The sequence below is a fragment of the Oryza sativa genome, chromosome 11 (assembly GCF_034140825.1).
Source record: "Oryza sativa Japonica Group chromosome 11, ASM3414082v1".
NCBI classification, from domain to species: domain Eukaryota; kingdom Viridiplantae; phylum Streptophyta; class Magnoliopsida; order Poales; family Poaceae; genus Oryza; species Oryza sativa.
Window position 1 is genome coordinate 4,042,492 of NC_089045.1, and position 20,379 is coordinate 4,062,870.

A 20,379-nucleotide genomic window follows, 5' to 3' on the forward strand; every position below is an offset into this window, starting at 1 on the left:
GAAGAGCGTCTGACAGAGATAGGAGAGCAGTAGTAGTAGATCACCCTATAGTCTATTCCCTCCGTCAAAAAAAAACAACAACTAATATTGGATGGGATATTTTCTAGCATAAGATTGTTCGTTGTACTAGAAAAATATTTCATCCCATACAGTTTGGATTTTTTATTTTTTACGGAGGTAGTATAGCTTAGCTGCTTTCAAGCTTCAACGACTACTTCTACCAACATCTGAAACCAACATCCAAGTCATCATGTCCAAGATGTCTCCGTCAACAAGAAGGGCAAACTATCTGATTTGATTTGATTTCGTACACCAGTAGCTTCAACCCAGATCATCTGGTCCCTCTGCAATTAGTGGCAAAGAAATTCTACTAGTAAAATAATCCATATGATCCACAATGATCTTAGCTTGGTGATCAGTTTCTTTGACACAATCTAGAAGCCGACCAACCACAAAACTTTTTCCAGTGTTTGCTCCACAACCACAGGCAACCAATCGATGCCTCCGTTTGTGCCATTCCAAAGGTAAAGCCAACATTGCATCTGTGCTCATCAACCCTACCACTTGTGATCTTTTCTCTTGCTTCCAGTACTACAAGGTCACCTGGAATCACCAGCCTTTGAGACCAATCGCCGCCCGCCACGTGTCGCCTTCCCTTGCACGCCATAGAGCTCATCACACCAAGACCATGGTGGCACTGCTATATAAGTAGCTCATGAGCTTCACCTGAACAACACATCAAGTAGTGACACTCACTCACACGATAGCAAGAAGCTAGCTTGGTTGCTCACATTGAGCTCAACAATGGAGGCCAAGGGAGTGGTGGTGATCACCCTTGTGGTCACACTTGCGGCGGTTGCGAGGGCGGCCCGCCCAGAAGAAACCAGGCCGGGCTTGGCCCGCCGCGGGTCAGCATCCTCACCGACGACTCACCTGCACTTCTACTTCCACGACAAGGTGAGCAAGCCATCACCGACGGCAGTGCGGGTGGTGGACCCGGTGGACCCGTCATCGCGGTCCTTCTTTGGGATGATCAACGTCATGGACGATCCGCTGACGGAGGGGCCCGAGCCCGAGTCCAAGCCCATGGGCCGGGCCCAGGGGCTGTACATGGGCTCAGACCAGGCCAAGCTGGGCTTCCTCCAGGCAATGAACCTGGTGTTCACCGACGGCACCTACAACGGCAGCGTGGTCACCGTGCTCGGCCGCAACTGCCCCTTCGACGACGTCCGGGAGATGCCGGTGATCGGCGGCACCGGCGCCTTCCGCTTCGCCCGCGGCTACGCCCAGGCCAGGACGCACACCCTGGACCTCAAGACCGGCGACGCCATTGTCGAGTACAACGTCTACGTCATGCACTGATCACAACAAGATGGAGATGATGCTTCACACAAAGCGTTTGCATTTCTCTGAATTTTTCACAAGAGTGTTTTTGCCTTCTCCTCTGAAAATAATGGCCCTTGTTGAAAGTGATTCACTCAAGAACACAGGGGAGTTTAGTTGCTGCAGTGTTGATCTTGATACAAAAAAAATGGAGTTCTAGAATCTCTATAAAAGGTGGTTCTTCTTGGTTTAGTCTTTCAGTAATAACTTTCTTGGTTGCAGTAACACACTATACCGAAGAACACAGACAACTTTTAGTTGCAGGCTTAACAAACTTCTGTCATATAATCCTGATTTCTTAAACCAGTGGGAGCTTTGTTTGTGATGCATAATGCATTTATTTATTTCCTTACCTGAAAATGTGTGATGCACATTTTTACTTCACAAACTAAGTTCAGTCTGCAGAGACTGCATTGATGCAGTTTTGGTTAGTCAGCTCATTGCTAAACAATGGTGAAATCATATACTAGTATCTCATTGAGTAGAAGAGTAAACAAGAAAGCATCAGCACATGTGTTGTAGACACATTATGTTGTTCATCACCATTCAATTGAGAAAGTGTTCATGCTAATTTAAGCCCCTGCAAGATGCAAGTGTCAATTTTGAGGAAAAAATACTCATCGATTTGCCAATGGTGTTACCCTCAAAAATAATTTGCCAATGATGGTACCTGCAAACAAGTAATCGTATAGTCTGCACGCGTGCAACATCCATGACAAAAGTTCAGAAATCTTATCAAGGTTATTTGACATTTTTTAGAAAAAAAAAAGAGCACTAGCTATTGCTTTAAGCATGACTGCTCCTTTCTGCCATCCCCACTATGATCTTAAGGTGAAGTGGCCCAAAAAAGCATCCCTGCTTCCCTGCTTAAGCATGATCTTTAATTATTGATCACACTAGTATATATGATATTGGAGAAGAAATTCTGATTATTTGGAGGAAAAATGTTCAGCACATTTTCTTCTCTCTTCCAACCATTTGCACAAAATGTACATGTGAGCTCCTCAAATACAGATTCATGAACTCAAATATTGCGCGAACATTAAACCAACCTTGTCTAGTATCTAAAGAGCTATAAACTAAATTTCTGCATTATCTCAGTTCTCAGCTAAAACCCTCTCTATTTTCAGGCATCCCTCTCCCTACATCAGAATTTGCAGGGAATCTACACCTTGAATCTAATCGATCACGGCGATGAAATCTTCATCAATATCTGACCAAGTGGTGCTAATGTTACCGAAGCTGGTCGATCCACTGATGCCTGTGCTAGCCGAGCTGGTTGATGATCCACTGGTACTCACTGGTTGATCAAGAGGACCGCTATGGTGCGGCGCATCAGCCCTCAGTCTCGCGGCTTTTATGAGAAGATGAAGGTCCATCACCATGTCAATGATGCAGCCATCAGTCTTCATCTTATCAGCATGGTACAGTGTCTGAACCTTGAGCATCTTACGTTGATCACGGTCACTGAGGCTCCTACAAGAATTTCATGAGGAATTATTAGTGAAATCAGCAATTGTGCTTTTGCATATTGTTCATGACAAAATAGACACGACAGTCATAGTTATATACCCTGATACCAGGCATTCTCTGATCATTCCAGTGTGCTGAGACAGCCTGATGTTCAGATATGTACAAGGTGAGCATCAGGTTATTATTCATTGAATGAACCTGGTGTATATGGCAAGAGATTACAGTACCTTATTGTAAATTCTGCCATTGGATAGAGCCATTCAAGTCTCCTGGTCATCTCATCGGCGATCTGCGTTTCTGTCCTCTGCAATAAGAAGATGCAAAGTTCAGAAAGAAATGAAGATGAACAGTATATACAGGATACACATTTTTGTCAGGTAATCGGAATTGACAGAAAAGAGTGGTCACCTGGTCGTCAAAATCGCCGTGTCTCATCCTAGGTAGCAAAACTGATCTGATTCTATAAGGCAGTGCATGGAACAATGAATCTACAGCACATTGCGGAACCGATGATGCGACGGATACCTGCGATTGAAACTTTATGAACAAATAAAATCAGTTTCGACATTTCAGTTAGTGTGCCAAATCAACTGAAAACCGGAAATATGTTTATATCATGCACGACTACACTTGATCAATGACCAAGATCCTAGAACAATGGCCTAATGACTGTCAAAGAATCTTACCAAAACTTGTATGGCGATAACGATCCTTGCGTAATTCAGCTGGAGATCAGCAGACCCTAAAGTTTGCTGAGGGCTCCCATTAGCCTTCACAGATCTATCCTCTTCATGTTCCTTGTAGAAGACACAATTGATCTCAGAAGGCAAGTAATGCACAATGTACACAAGTTCCTCCACAATCTGCAACAGAAACAGCATTTGTGTATTTAACATAAATTCGTTATTGAAAAATGTGATAAACATTAATCATCATATCACACAGTTTTTACGTACTTTTTCAATCTTCTTGACCCAAAGTGCTTTCTTCTTTGCGCTTTGCACGATTTCTTTTTCAATGTTCACCGCATTTTGGAAAGTCTCAAGTGGCATACCTGCACATATAAAAAAATGTTAAGAACTGATGTGAAGAACATAAATAGACATATTTCTGATTAGTTGTGCTGATCACACAAATGGTTTTGGGAAGCACCTGTCTGCTTGGCTTCCCTGTACATCTTCTCGGAGACTCCCAATCGGCGCAATGCTTCAAACAGTATCTGCACAGAAGAAAATAGAACAGCAACATCATTTCAGTGGTTCCTAAAAAGAAAATGTGTTGAACCAACAGTGGTAATGACATTAGAAAATATGTGACTAACACACCTTTGTCTTAGTCACAAGTTCCATCAGATCCTCCATCTTGGATGCTGCTTTTTCATGGGAATACTCCTGAGTTATGGGACCATACTCCAATCTGCGCAGTGACAAGAGGCACACAAATGAACACTCAGATAGAATAAAATATGATTGAGCCATGAATTATACAAGAACAGTAATGTGGTGGCAGCTAAAATTTTACCCAGAGAAATGCCCTTCAAGATTGTGCCATTTGGGATCCCTGCACATGTTCCCAAGCCTAGCAACAGATGCCGCAAAATCTTTGAACTGTTGTCTGCATAAACCAAGCCCAATGAATGTAAGAAATCTTGAAAAACACATATAAGTAATAATTTATATAAATAGTAAAAGCATTGAAATTTATAGAAAAAGTCATTAATTACCTAATTTCATCCCCAACAAGAGCAAGCAACTGGCTCTGATCATCTGAGATCAGACTTTGGACGCCTTGGTTCTGAAGCACAACACGTTTCAGGTACCTTATGTTTTCCTCGGAGAGGAAGTTCATCAGGTTGGAACCCATGGCAATTGTGTTGGCTACCTCAAAGGCCAGGATCTTTATTTTTCTACCCTTTTTGGTAGCAATATAGTTCCTTATGCTGCCGATCACGGTCTTCAGTGTCGGAGATTTAGCCACTGGTTCGTTGGAATCCTCTGATGGATTGCCTGATATTCCTTTGCTGGTTCTCCTGACAGAAGTGTCCATTTCTGATACCTAAATGATCAAAGAAAGATTTAGTCTAATTGATGCACGATGTATTGTTCTTGATTAGCCACATCACAAATATTGAAATAGATAGGTTCCTTTTAAAAGGAAATGGTGCATTTTCATGAATGATCCGCAAAAACATAACCAAACTGTGAATATGTCTTCCCCACAAATAAAAAAAAAATCTATTAATATGTCTTCCACACACACACACACACACAAAGCTGAATATGTCTTCCCCACAAATTAAAAAACTGTGAATGTGTCTTCCCCGCAAAAAAAAAATGTGAATATGTTTAAAACGTAGATCCTAAATCCCACATTTATGATGTTTCTTTTTATCTCAACCCAGCATATGCATGATGATGCCCTAGCATATTCTTCTCCCTGGAACACCACCATTTCTGAAACTTTCATCCCAAAGAAATCAAATCAATGCATAAAACCACTGCATCAAATCCAGTTTTTAACCACAAAATTAGCAAGCATCAAGAAAGAGTAGCATCTGCTCTTCAAACAAGAAGATGAAGACGAACATGAGTAGTAACCTATAGATATCATACCTTCTCTTTGCCCTTGTCGAGCAATGCTGTCTTCTTGGATGCCGGTGGCGGCGCTTCACCGCCCGCCTTGTGCTCGCCGGAGGCCTCCGGCGCCGTCTTCCTCCTCGAGCTCGAGCTCTTCCCAGAAGACTGCGCCGTCGTCGTCGTCGTCGCCTGCTGCTGCTCGCCATGGGAAGCAAAAGCTTCATCGCCTGAAGACGACGGGGAGCCGCAAACGATGCCAACCACAGAGCAGAAACGACTCATCTTCATGATCTGATCACAAAGAACTCAAAAACTATACCGTGTGATGATGCGGACGAGATCCTATCTGACCATGGACGAACACGAGAGGTTGGCCATGGAGAGCATGCAAAATGATCATAAAAACAGCTCGGATCGATTATATCAAGAACCAGGAATAATAATGCCAAGAACGTGTTTATATGTTCAGAGATGAACATCGAAGGAGGAAAAATGGAGCAGCTAGCAAAAAGGAGGAAGCGATTGAAGAGGCGATTTAATGTAGAGCAACAGGGTGGTGGCAAAAAAGTCTACTCAGTAAAGAATTCGAAAAATTAAATCCAGGTTTATTATATGTGTTCTTCTCTCTTATTAGTTTAATGGTTGACTGCTGGTGTATCAGGCAGAGAACAGGACATGGTCAACACCCCCCCCCCCCCCCCCCCCAAACACACACACACACACACACATATCAGATCTGCTCTATTTTTCTCCTGAATAAAAATATATGAGTAGATCGAGCATACTTCTCTGATCATTTCCAGTTTTGGTTAGTCATATGCCAGAAGAGCTAGCTAAGTATGCACTGCTGAAAAAAAATTGTACTACCCATGGCATGTTTCTAAGCAAAACAAAGGTACACATACTAGATTGCGAAAGAGTGCATACTAGATTTAGAAAAATCGAAGAAACCTTTTGTTTTCCCCGTGAAAACCACGCCTGTGGATTGGTGAATTCTTCGGGATTAGTGCTTCGACACCCCCTCTAGGATTTGTGAAGCCTAGATCTTACCTCTCTCTGAGCGGGGGCGGCGAAGCTTGTGGTCAAAGCGACGGCAAAGATTGTCGGACGAGGGGTGCGGCGCGGTGGAGATAGCTACACTTGTGTAGGAAGGTGGGGATATGATGGAGTGGACAACTTGATGGTAGGTGGGGTAGGAGACGGTGGTGGGGACCGAGGAAGGAGGCGGTGGTGGGACCGAGGAAGGAGGCGGTGGTGGGACCGAGGAAGGGTGTGTGTTACAGTTAATAGGCATGCGCCGAATGCTTGGTAGGGTAACGATTAAGTAAAAAATAATATTAAATATTTTTTACTTGAATGATATTAAATGTTTGAGAAAGGGCTGGCGGTCACATAAATGAAAAACCTTGTTACAATCAATGATGAAATCTACCTCCGAGATTATGATGAAACATTAATGGTGGAGGATGCTTTGCCGCACCTTACCTCTCTCCAAACAGGGGCGGCAAAGCTCATGGTCTAGGCGATGGCAAGGACAACTGGACGAGGGGTGCGGCGTGATGGAGATAGCAACACTTTGTTTGGGAAGGTGAGGATATAGTGGCATGGACAACTTGATGATAAGTGTCTATAAGGTGAGAGTTGGGTAGGAGGTCACGGTGAGGGTCGAGGAAGGACGGGCAATACATTTAATAGTCACGTGCCGAATGCTTGGTAGGGTAACAATTAAGGTGAAAAAAATGTGACATTAAATGTTTGAGACACATAAATGAAAAACTTGTTACAATTAATGATCAAATATACTTCAAAGATTACAATGAAACATTAATCACGGGGGATGTTTCGTTGCATCTAAATGCACCAAATATTAATAGCGAAGGATGCTTTGCCACATATAAATGCACAAAATGTATGTTATGTTCCCACTTATTAAACACAGTTGAATTCTTTTATGAAAAAATAGTGAAGTCGATACAACTAGCATCAACTATCCGACACAATTTTAGTTTGAATTCCAAATCTGATCCACACATTAAGAAAAAAATAAATCCAGTTTATGAGTAGTAATGTGGTTGTAGGAAATGATATGTTGTGGATTGCCAAGGGTGGAATAGGGGAGGGGGGTTGTTGTCAAAAAGGAAATCAATTGCATTAAAAAACAACGATTTTTATGGTGATGAGATAATGATTATTAAAGACTTATATTTATAGATAAAATGTAACAAAAGTTCTAAGCATGCTATATTCCATATTCTCATATCATTTTAAGGTGATGGAAGTAAGTTCCCCAATTCTAATCATTTTTATTGGTGGAACATTTTCTTTGATACAATAATTAGATAGTTAGATTATCTATTATACAAACTAGTTGCAATGAACCCAATGATCGTGGAAATCAGTTTGATTTGTCCACTGAATCAACACAGAATTTGAAGGTTCGTATTAATTAATTGTAAAATTTTATATGGGTATGGAAATAAAAATACAGATGGGTAAATTTTATTTTTAGCTAACCTTTCCTTTTCTGCTTGTACTAAATTCCTATATCCATTGTACATGATTCTATAGACTCACATCAACTTCCAGCAATTGTAAGTACTCTTTTAATTTTAAAGAAAAATTAGGATTGTTTCATGATGTGCATTCTAAGAAAATAATAACAATTTTCATATCACAAAATTGCCTATTAACATTCTAACTTTAGAATTGTGCTCTTTATGGTAAATGATGTCTAAAATGAAATAAATTAACACCTTCCCGTTCATCATCCTGTATTCCAGTTCGGTGCTAAATGAGACAAATCAGAAATCATTCAACCAATTTAGTAATCTCATTATGTGAAATGCACTAGTTCACAATTTAGAATTAAATACAACCCATAATTGAAATGTTCCTGTAAATATTCATCACCAAGAAACAATTCCTAAAAGTTAAAGCGCTGCCATTGTATCATCTATGCATTTTATTGGAGCTTTGTTGTAATTTAAATCTACATACAATTTACTTGATTTGGATGAAACATTTAGCTAAAGAAAATATTTTCTTTTTTGCTTCAAAGTCTTGAGGAAATATAAAATGTTTACATTCTAAAATAAGTATAAGAGTTTATAAAAATAAATCCAGTAGGTCTATGTATACTGTATTTATGGAAAGTACCCAATAGGATGGATGCTATTAAATATTAAATAATGTACTGATAGCCAAGATTAGCACTTCGGAAGAAGAATGAAAATAATGTGCATGTGCCAACCTTGTGAAACATTGAGTGAAATTAGCACATTTCTTACACACGCAAATTAAAAACCATGTTGTTTTGCCACCCATTGTTTGTTGAATTGGCTGGGTGTGGATAATGAAATTAGAGGAGAAAAGCAAAGAAGATCCCTAAGTTTATTCCATTATTCCAAAGTAGTATATATGGAACCTTATGACTTCTCCTAATTTATATTTGCACTAACATGCACACCATGCATCTCATTGTTCTTTCATCCATAGTAGGTTACTTAATTCTTTGCTTGAGAAGCACCTGCAGTACTGTGCTAGCTAGCTTTTGATTACTTATACCAGGGAAAATAAACTAGGTAGGGATCAATAGGGAATTATTCCCATGTGCTTTTCACAGTCAATGGACTTAGTTATTAAATAAGCGTCATCATGTTTGTATTACTTGCCTAAACACATCTTGTGATGTGATGTACTCCCTTCGTGAAGGTACTCTCACCTTTTCACGAAGAATTCATTATAAATTTTGCACCCCCTGATCTGAACGGAACCTTTCACATTATGAGCAGAAGTCAAATGCTAGATTAATTTCCCCTTTTGCACAATTTGAATGTCAAATATTTTTTTACTAGCAATCTAATCTAGTTTGCTTCTCGTCAACTGTTAGACAAAATGGACAGTGGGTCTAATTAATTAAATACCTTGAGTTTTTTCGTGTCTTTGTTAAACTTCAACTCGCATAATGACGTTTTAGCTTAAGTGATCGCCATAGCTTAAAATTTTACATGCTGGATTACGTCACTGCCTTTTAACTCAGGGGACTGGTAAAATATAATGAGCAAAACAATGTGCATGTGCTGCTCCTTTGCAGAAGCCGCCCTCTGGAACGTCTCATTAAATTTAATTACCCCTAAAATAAACCTCATTATATATATCTCCATTCACTGTGCATTACATGAACGACCTTGGCAATTTTTGTACATACTCCTACAAACATTAGAAAGTCGCTCCTGTGATATGGGCATGTAAGCATGTGTTTGATTTATAAGATGAACAGGTGAGTCTACTTTTGAATGAAAGTATTTGGTTAGAGAACAGGTGGAACGGGATCATTCTTGAAATGAAATATTCTTCTAAGATACATATTGACATTATCCCTTAGAAACTAGTAGACCAATCTAACTTGTTTTTCTCTTTCGTTAACATATAGACCATCCATCCCCTCACTCACAATAAACGTATAGCCAGGACAAGGTCGGGAATATTCATAGATGAGTACATTCACGGTGATGGTTTTGCGTGTATGTCTTTATTATTTAATACACAAATTAGGAACATGTCTTTATTTTACATTGCAATATGACCATACCACTTAGAATAGGGATGTCAATCTAGCGTAAAGCACAGGATCCAATGGTTTTCTTTTCGGTCGTCCCCTTACGTTTTAGTACTAATTACGGCGTTTAGATGGTAAATTTTTCTTTTCACCTCTGAAAAACTCGTGTTCTTTTTCGCGTTGGGCTGGAACCCCAATAGCCCATTCCGCTACCGTCCATTTTCCCCTCGAAAACTCCACTGACAGATAACAACAAAATCATCTCCAGATGTCTGATGCCATTCTGCTTGGCAACACCGGTTTCAACTCCTCAACCCCCAGAAACAGACAGTCTAGAGATAGAACAGAGCATCATCAAGAAGTGGCTGCATTTGCAGTAGCAACAGCCGTTTCAATCTTCTCCAGACATTTGACCTCACACACACAAACAAATGGGGGCAGCGTCACTACTGCTTGAAAAGTGACAAAGCTGAGTCTTAAAACTTCCGAAAAATTTCATCATATGCATGATGCAGGAGAAGCTACCAAACAATCACAAAGTTAGGTGGGTGGGCAGGAGAAGCGCCGCTGCAAATTTCCAAACCTTGTATCATCATCATCAGCTTTGGATACAGAACCAGGCATAACCTGGGATCATACACGTGGTTCTTGGTGTGGAGAAGTTAGAGAAAGCTTCCTGCTGAAGCATGAATTTTTCAGTCTTCATGCTGTACATCATCAGCATACATGAATGCTGTTAGCTAGGCTTAAAGAATTGAGGGAGTTGAAGGGCGACAATCTGTCAGAGATACCCAGGGCACTGATTGTTCCTGCAGAGGAGAAGATATGAGACGAGAATTGAGATATGCAACATTTCGAGATTACTGATGCAAACAAGCATATGTTTGTACAGCTTGTGATACCGCGTAATGGATAGTGCGTATAGTAAGGCCCTCGTGCAAGAAACATACCATAGAAATGATTCAGTGTTTTGAATTTGATAGCAGGTCGTTCAGCTCAGAGACAATTGCCATATAGCAAAACTTGTATTGATCCTGCAGAGTAAAATGTTGAATTAGGACAGTATCTGCAGTGATCCTTATTCTGTGCTACTCTTAGGTAGCCTCAGGCACTGTTATTTCGATGGATAATATTCTGACAATCCAACTAAAGCATATCCGTAATCCAGAAAACCCAACTAAGCCTTAAAGACAAGAAAGTCACCGATTGCTGCTTTATACGTACTGTCCTTACAAAGCAAAAGATCAACGGAGCACCATATTTTGTAATAAAAAAAAAGGCTAAGCGTCAGATTTAGGGTACAGTTGTCACTTTTCACGAGTCACATGTTCACTAACTGCAGTACATAAAATAAATAACAACATACTTCTTCTAAGGTACATACCAGCTCCACTATACAGAAACTATTGTCAAATTCAGAGGATTTTGTAGCAGAGGCAGAGAAATAAAGAGCCACACATACCTCTGTTTGGACCATTCCAGGTCGCTGGGATCTAAATTTTTTGACAGTTTTAGAAAGATCCAAAGCAGACATGTCACCAAGTAAAATCCTCTCTATAGTGTTGTGGATGGTGATATAAGCACCAGTTCTCCCAATACCTGCACTGCAGAAAGAAAAAACAATAGTATTGAGTTTGTGTATAGGGATAGGTGCACATGGAAGAATGGCATTAATTTCAATCAAACCTGCAATGTGCTACTATTGGATGCTCTTTTGGAATGCCATATAATCTTTTCAAAATTTTTCGTACAAAAGCACTGTCATGTGGCACCCCATGGTCAGGCCAGTCAGAATACAGAATGTGGAGAACATGGCGAACTGTAAGTGACTGAAATGTCAGAAATTAGCAGTCAGGAGATACTCTGGTCATAACTCTTCAGCATAGCAATGGAACATTTCTTATGATGACATCTTAAGGAAATAGAGAGGGAAGCAAACATGGAGGAAGAAGTACAGGAGAAAACATGGAAGCAATGAGAAGAAAAAAAAAGTAAGAAAATAAGATGGGTTGCCTGTTTCCAGCTATAGAATATGCAACACACATAGCAGAAGGAAGCTTGATAATATATTCAACTAAAGGTAAATACAGCTTGTATGCCATGGATAATTTGTCGTCTCACTCAGCAAATTTAAACACGAGCATCCTAAGGGCCTGCTTGGAAGTTTGGTAAATATTTACACCTGACAAAATATTACAGTTGTAATTTCCTATGCAGTAGCACCCCCCTTAACATGATTGTTTACCTTGTAAAATACTGTTTGGGAACCAAGCAAACAAGTCATAGTCATATACGGAGTACTTTGAATGCATCGAGCACAGATCATGAGCAAATTTGACTGTGTATTGCCCAATAGCATGCTTTAGAAGCGAGTACACAACAAATGTTTTAGAATCAAGGAAAGCAAATTCTGAATCTATACATGCAACAACACAACATAATTTATACTCACTGGTATAAAGTTCAGACCGAATCATTGAAAAAGCTATGCACATTCAGGGACAGGGGTGATGAGGATGAGGCGTGTGCTATGCTATCAAAGGCAGAGGAAATCCACTCAGCACTGGCAGAGGTCACTGGCATCGCCATCTGTTGTTGATGCCCATGTTCTCTAGAGTAACTAACAGAGTGACCGCTGCTGCACCTGCTAATGGGTTTGCTGCCTATCTCCAGGAGGGCTGTATCGAGAACAGACGACATGACAACTTGGATCACCAATATGAGGGGGGCAGTGGCATGGATTCAAGCTGGAGGAGGCCCGCGTCGCTCATTCAAGCCAGGAGGATGTTGGTGGTTACTGTAGAAGTGGCAGTGGCAATGAGGCACTGAGGCGAGGAGGGTGGAGCAAGCTCGAGCTCAAGGCAAGCCTGAGATTTCTCAGAAAAAATGTGTGAAAAATAGTGTGGCCTTCCAAGGTCATCCATTTTCCAGTCGTATGGGCCTAAGATAGGGATAGTTAATGGGTTACTGACCCATAAAAGCACCTATTTCAACTTCCAAGTCCAGAATGTAAAAGTTTTCAGAAGTGTTGTACTCACATTAGGCCAAAAACCGGACTTCCAAGCAGGCCCTAACCTGGGGAAATCTCTGAGCTATGATACAAGCATATAGATGTAATTCTTCATTTGTTTAAGATATGCCGCAAAGAGGAGCTTAAATATATCCATCTACGAACAACTGTAATCTTGAAATTGATAACCTATGATGCAAAACATAGGAATAGGCCTTGCTAGTATAACCTACCTGTTTTTTGAACAGAAGTATAACCTACCTTACACTTCACTAATAGCAACAAGAAAACGTAGCTGATGGCCTTTGAAAATCTTTACCTCATTCTGCTGTACCTCCAAACCACGCAATTCTAAGACACCATCGCATTTGAACTTTGTGATCTTAACACTGAATTTTCCATAATCCCTTTCTTCTCCTTCGTTCGTTGGAAGATACCTGTCACACTGCCATTTTTTCAAAGTTAATAATTTAATAAAATTTTATTAAAGTAATTAGTTGAAAATAGTCGGAAATTCAAGTTGTATGTCTACATCAATGAACTTAATACATTTTTTGGTATCATCCAGTAATAGACAAATACTCCCTACATTCCTAAATGTTTGACACCGTTGACTTTTTTAAACATGTTTGATCGTTCGTCTTATTCAAAAAATTTAGGCAATTATTAATTCTTTTCCTACCATTTGATTCATTGTTAAATATACTTTTATGTATACATATAGTTTTACATATTTCACAAAAGTTTTTGAATAAGACAAACGGTCAAACATGTTTAAAAAAGTCAACGGCGCCAAACATTTAGGGAAGGAGGGAGTAGTTCTCAAAGTCATAATCTCAAAACAATTATATCAAAAACATAAACTAAGACAGAAAATACTATCCAATCATCATACTGTAATTGTCATGCAAGTATTTACAGTACTCATTCTACTGTAATATTGAATCGATTACATAAGGACAATTTGTTAACACAGCAATCATCTTACATGCCATGCTATTTTCTGTACATCAATTCCAAACATGAAATAGACAACCAAAAGTAAATTGTAAATCCAAATCAGATTACACTAAGCACTTCGGTAGAAATCAAAGTATTGCAATATGAGCAGGCAGGATCAACTCATGGTTGAGATCAGCATACTGCAATTGGCTTTTAGCAAGTTAAAATATGCATATGCGAAGCAATCATGAGTGTATTTGGGTTAAGAATTACATAGAACCTCTGAACCTGACAGCTGTATGTGTCAATCGCAAGCATAAAGATTCAAGATCTTAATTTTCTGTTCATTTTATGTTCTCAATTGCATATGACAATCTAGGTGATGTATATGTGCCCTCCATAGAGATGCAAGCTATTTCATCTTCCAATGGCCAGATTACATATCAATATATGATGATAATAAAACCATCTGAGATGATGCATACATGCAAGTATGTAACAGCCGCATCCAGATTTGCAACAGTCAACAAAAAAATTCATGCCCATTTGAACAAAGCAAAAGAGGGGGATCCATGGAGATGTGAAATTAAGACTTCAGCATGACAATGATAATGATAATAAAAATATTAAAACATGTAGGACATAGTTGGATAAGTGGAGTTGGGGTAGCCTCAACATAATGCAGGGAAAGAGCAACCCAATAATATGTTGTAAAGACAAGTAAATAAAACTTGGAAACTGAGAATTCAGGAGTGTACAACATTAGCACCTTGGCACCATCAAATTTAGTGACCATAACAATCACAGGACACTGGTTTTCGTAGACCATCTGCCAGAAATCCCCAAATGTCTTGACCAAGGGACCTTGAGTGGAAATGAACTTTGTATGACTTTGACCTTGGTCATCAGTCTGTAAATATTATACCACATAAATAACCTATAAGGCTATAACAAATCCAGAGGTCCCATGTCCCATCTAGGATTTGAAACATTCAGTATTGAAAAAGATGGAAACTCGTGTATAACATAAACACCAGGAAATATGCCCCTGTGTTTTTACCTCTATAAGGCTTGCATTGATGTATTCATTGCTTGAAGGGTGATCACTTGCTGAGGGCTTTAAACGTACCCGGGTTTCATCAACTAAAGAAGAGAAGTTAAGTCAAACTAATAATACGTCATGGAGGTCTCTTGGCTAACATACAGCAGCCAACACAAGTTGATAATGCTCACATGGCATGACATCACTGTAGCGGTTTTTTTCCCTATTAGCAGGATTTTGAGCAGCAGTAAATTTTCCCGTCTGGAATGCTGTCTGTATGTCCTGTGAAATATAGAACCAGATATGAACTACTCTCAGTCTTTCACAGACTTTGTAAGAAATGCAGAGCATGTTTAGACAAAAAAAAAATAGTAGGATTCAAAAATTTAACCAATGCTTGCTGCCTCAAATGTTTTATTAAGGAGAAATGAGTTGCAACTTTATATCACTCAATTTCAAAAGAAATTCAGAAGATTTCTCATACTTGATAAGAAGTTTGAAAGAAATAATAATAATTGAGAAATCAATTCCAACATTTCTCAGTACATTAGGTCATCTGAACAATACATAGTCCAATACATGTTTCTTCTCATATATATGGACGAAAGTGTAGCCAGTTTTCCATTACATTGGGTAGAGTATGGATTTTGAAATGTGCAATAACACGACACAAATATAGATTTGAATGAAATTGTCATAAGACTTCTCATCTTCATGAGTTTTGTTCTCCGTACAGAAAAGAGTGTCTAATCAGTTGGTTCATACAACATTTGATATGGTTGAGATGCCACTAGAAAAAATAATTCATAGTTGGATAAATTTGGATAACTACTCGTCTCATAAAAACTACTATAAATTTGGATAACCTGTATATGATCATTGTAAGGGGTTAGAGACATGAAGAATACAGTTATATACCCCCAAGATAATGTAAGAAATGGAGCATACATATCCCTAGTCCATATAAGTGATTGTTGATTGTAATATCAAATCACAATCGGTTCCAACAATGATGGCTTAATAGCTTTACACGGTACGCAACCCCCAAAATGAACTACTTTACTGCATCAAGGTACATGTGATGCAGTAGTTAACTAAATGAGAAGAAATATGTCCAGTTTTGGTGAAGAGACCACGGGACTAGAATTACACATAAAAAGTATTACTCAAAATGAAATATAGCCTTTTTCATCATCACGTACTAGTTTGGGTGAAGCATAGGACTAGCAACAAAAACTCCACAAAACCAAAAGTATATTGTTCTAAAGTCCATACGTATCGAATGGATCATACTGATATTGCTAAGACAACGGCCCGTGTTAGCTATCTCCATTCTCCCACGAGAAAGATAGACTGCAATCATCTTTTATCCCGCTGAAAAGGCACTGAAACAATGCACTTATTTCCGTATGATGCAATCACATGAATTCTCCTCTACCCTGATGCTTTACTTCAAAGCAATGCAAGTATGCAGCAGACCAACCAAACTTGTAAGACAAAATAGCACTAGTTAAGTAGTTATCATCATACAGTTCGACTAGCTACTGAGTTCATTCCTTAATTCGACAATTCCCAAGGACGAGTAAACGACCCTAAAATAAAACCTAGTGCCGAACCAGTTCGCAATTGTTTATCAAGCGAGTAAACGAAATAAACGACGAGCGCAAAATGGGGGGAGATTTTTTTTTTTTTTTGGTTTACCGGGAGAGCATGGAATTCCTTGGAAATGTCAATGGCAGCTGTTTGCTTGAGCTTCTTCTTCAACACCTTGAGCGCCTCCTTGCAGTACTTCACCTGTTCCCGCGTGAGCGCCGGCCGCGGCGCCGGATCCGCGAAGAGGACGAAAGGGTCAAACGGAGCGGGCGGAGGCGATCCAGACGAAGGCAGCGGGAGCCGCGAGCCGCGTGGTGGAGCCGAGGTGTTGGCTTGGCGGGGGCCGCCGCCGCCGCCGCCGCCGCCGCCGCGGCCGCGGCCGCCCAGCGGCGAGTTCCCCGTGGCTGCGGCGGCGGCGGCGTCCGGGTCAGGGTCGGGGTCGAGCACGCGGCGGCGCTTGGCGGTGGGGGGCGAGGCGGGGCGGGTCGTCGGGGTCGCCGTGGCGGGCGAAGCGCGTGGTATATAAGGGCGCTTCCGCGAGGTGGGTGAGGGGAGAGGCCGGAGGCAGTTGGGATGGAATTTTCAAAGTGGACTTGACTTGGCGAGCAATCGACGAATCGTGATGGCGATGCAGGTGCAGAGGGGAAGAGAGAGAGAGAGAGAGGGGGGGTGGGGAAAGCAGATCCGGTCGCGGAGGAGGTAATGGCGGACGCGGTGGTCGGCCGGCGGCGACGGCGGCGGCGATGGCCGGCGATGAGGACGATTGGCAGATACTATTCGAATTTTTGGGATTTTTTTTTGTTGGTTTTGTTGTGTGTGGGTGGGGCCGTGGGGGGTGGGGAACTGGGGATTGGGGAGCGTCTGTTATGATTGCGAATTTGTGATTGACCGCGAACCAAGTCAATGGGATTGTCGTAAAACAGTGTTGTTATATACTACTCCCTCCGTAAAAAAAAAACAAACACTGATTTTCGTGTTCAACGTTTGACCGTTCATCTTATTTAAAAAAAATATAAAAGAATTAAAAAGATAAGTCACGTATAAAGTATTAATCATGTTTTATCATCTAACAATAATGAAAATACTAATTATAAAAAAATTCATATAAGACGGACAGTCAAACGTTGGCACGGAAACCCACGGTTTGTCTTTTTTTGGACAGAGGGAGTAAATGTTAGTGTTGTGTAATAAAAAAATTGATGAAGTGAAAACATTATAAGACTTAAATGCATGTTTAGATTCATAGTTACAGGATACTCTCTCCATTCTAAATTGATCTACATATTTTATAGGTATACCAAGACCAAGAAAAGCTAATAACTCTTTTATAGTGTTATATTCACTCTAGCAACAAACTTCATGCATGCACCATCTCCACTATTTCCTAGCCAATAGAAAATCAAGATATTACATATGGGTTATAAATACGTGTGTGTATGGATACATACGTTAATGTCCATTTACTCCAATGCATAAATAACGAATAGATTTAATGAATCAACACAAATACGTAGATCATTTAGGAATAATCTAAAAAAAATTATATATAGATCAATTTAGAATAGAGAGAGTATATCATATCTTGTACGAGAGGTTGATTTATTCTAGGATGAAGTAAGTATCTTTAAGTAGCGGGAGGGCAGCGCGACGGACGGCGCACCGGTGGGGCGATCCTGTGTTGTTAGCTGCTTTCCCGTTTCCCTTCTTCTTCGTTGCCTTTTCTTTTTTCTTCTTCAATCTCGTCAAATGGCTTGATGTGCGGTCCGTGCCTGTGGCAGAGGACGCCATGGTCGCAGACGGGCTTAAGCGCCTCGCCGCTGGCGTGGACCGATGCGGTTGCCCACGGCCGCGTATATTCGATGACAGCGGCGACAGTGGTTCATTGGTTTTTTTTAATTCGTTGAATACTATACGTGGAGTTGCAGTAAGATGTAGAGTATTATCTAGATGGATTACTTATAAGAAAACCCCCCTAGCTTCGGGAACCATTTATCCAACTAATTTGTCAAACGAACACGTGAATTGCGTTCATATAGTTTTAAATTCATCATTTATTTTGCTCAACCACTGCTTACGCAAGATGGATCTAGCCATTGTTTTGATTTCGAGTGACACAAAACATAGACCGGGGCACTAGTCTGTTTTATAGTCAATTTAATTTAAAATGAAGATAGTATATATTGACCGTTCCGTCGTCAAATCAAATTGTGAACTGCAATTATAATATATGGCCGTCTCTTGCAGTCTTCAAAACAAAAGTTAATTCAAATGTAACTTGTAAGAAAGAGACGGAGCCATTTAGCAAACAAACTCCAAGAGTCCACAACTGCCCGCTCCTCGAGCGGTGAACTTTTTCTCTTTTTTTAAAAAAAGAAGAAGAGGAATGCTACAGTAGACCCAGCCATTTTTCAATTCTAAACGACAAAAGACTGTTTATTAACTAGTACTACTAGTCTATTTTTAGTGATTTTAAGTTAGAAGTTAAGAGTGTTACTGAGAGCAAGTTTAATAGTATAGTCAACTACTAACTTCAAATCATCTATAGTCAATGTAATAGCTAATTCATACAATAGTTGATTACTATACTATTAATACCTCGTCATACTATCATACACACATTACGTCTTGTAGTCCGTGCTACAACTGACTACAGATCTGTAGCCCGATGCTTTTTTTTCTCTTCTTTTATCTCTTTAAAATATATTTATAGCTGGCTTATAGCCTGGCATCTGCTCTAACGTGTGCAAGTTGGATTTCAAACTTTCTTGGCGTCAAATTAATTCAAATTATGCGAAGTGGGGATTGCATCCTAGCTCAGCTTGTATTGATTAAGAACCTTGCGTTGAAGTTTGGTTCCTGTTCACCAAGTTTGATATCCGACCCGTTCGAGGTATCGACACGAATGCTCATACTTTTCTTGAAGTTAAATTACACCTTAAAGCAAGTACAATAATAGACTATAAGTCAGCTATAAACTTATATGGAGAAGACAAGAGAGGAGAAAGAAAAAAAACGGGTTACAAATTTGTAGCCAGCTGCAGCACGAACTCTGAAACGTTACGTGTGTATGACATGTGGGACCAATTATTAATGATGTAGTATATATTTGTAGTTAACTATTGTATGAATTGGCTATTAGATTGATTATAGATAACTTGAAGCTAATAGTTGTTGTCTATAGTATTAGAGCCTATTTGGAGGAGCTTAAGATTATAAAAAGCAGCTAGTTGGAAGCCAGCTTCTGAGAAACTGGAAAAGCTGGGTTTCTGAGCTTCTGGCTTCTAGTTCATTTTCTGGATTATATAACTATATCTTCTCATAATTTGGATCAAAAGCTGGACTGTTTGGGGAGCTTCTGATTCTATGAGAAGCTGCAGCAGTTAGAAGCTCATCAAATAGACCATTAAACTTGCTCTTATGGTTGTGTTTGATACAGGAATTCCCAACTCCCCTCTCGTTTTCCGCGCGCACGCTTTTCAAACTACTAAACGGTGTATTTTTTGTAAAAAGTTTATATACAAAAGTTGCTTAAAAAATCATATTGATCCATTTTTGGAAAAAAAAACTAATACTTAATTAATCACGCGTTAATGGACCGCTCCGTTTTTCATGCGTGGGTGATGGGTTCCCAACACCCACCACCGAACACAGCCTATATTTGCAAAAATAAGTATGGGTAGAAATCAGATTTTGTACAACTTACTAAATAGTTATGCTTTGTTACGGATAAATATAAATTGCCCACATGATAGTATTGTTTAGAATATACTTCGTCTATTCCATATTGATCCCCATATAAATT

The 20,379-nt window shown here is 39.9% G+C and overlaps 3 protein-coding genes across 3 annotated transcripts; 1 reads left to right on the forward strand and 2 right to left on the reverse strand.

The window, feature by feature from the left end:
• The first annotated feature begins 537 nt into the window (after positions 1 to 537).
• LOC4349933 (dirigent protein 22) lies at positions 538 to 1,575 on the forward strand. The gene has a single exon (XM_015761754.3). It carries the CDS (start codon positions 805 to 807, stop codon positions 1,360 to 1,362), a length of 558 nt encoding a protein of 185 aa, XP_015617240.1. The 5' UTR covers positions 538 to 804; the 3' UTR covers positions 1,363 to 1,575.
• Positions 1,559 to 5,720, reverse strand: LOC9271639 (protein PSK SIMULATOR 1). Its single transcript, XM_066305417.1, has 11 exons — positions 5,469 to 5,720; positions 4,580 to 4,911; positions 4,378 to 4,470; positions 4,182 to 4,272; positions 4,009 to 4,075; positions 3,813 to 3,910; positions 3,543 to 3,719; positions 3,265 to 3,393; positions 3,084 to 3,160; positions 2,956 to 3,000; positions 1,559 to 2,859 (listed from the first exon to the last, which is right to left on the reverse strand). The coding sequence occupies exons 1-11, from the start codon at positions 5,718 to 5,720 to the stop codon at positions 2,562 to 2,564; spliced, it is 1,659 nt and encodes a 552-aa protein (XP_066161514.1). The 3' UTR covers positions 1,559 to 2,561.
• A 4,603-nt stretch (positions 5,721 to 10,323) lies between these two features.
• LOC4349934 (protein-tyrosine-phosphatase PTP1) lies at positions 10,324 to 17,414 on the reverse strand. Its single transcript, XM_015761753.3, has 9 exons — positions 16,686 to 17,414; positions 15,176 to 15,266; positions 15,003 to 15,085; positions 14,712 to 14,852; positions 13,320 to 13,445; positions 11,677 to 11,819; positions 11,453 to 11,594; positions 10,941 to 11,024; positions 10,324 to 10,799 (listed from the first exon to the last, which is right to left on the reverse strand). Exons 2-8 carry the CDS (start codon positions 15,180 to 15,182, stop codon positions 10,953 to 10,955), a joined length of 714 nt encoding a protein of 237 aa, XP_015617239.1. The 5' UTR covers positions 15,183 to 15,266; positions 16,686 to 17,414; the 3' UTR covers positions 10,324 to 10,799; positions 10,941 to 10,952.
• Positions 17,415 to 20,379: the final 2,965 nt, after the last annotated feature.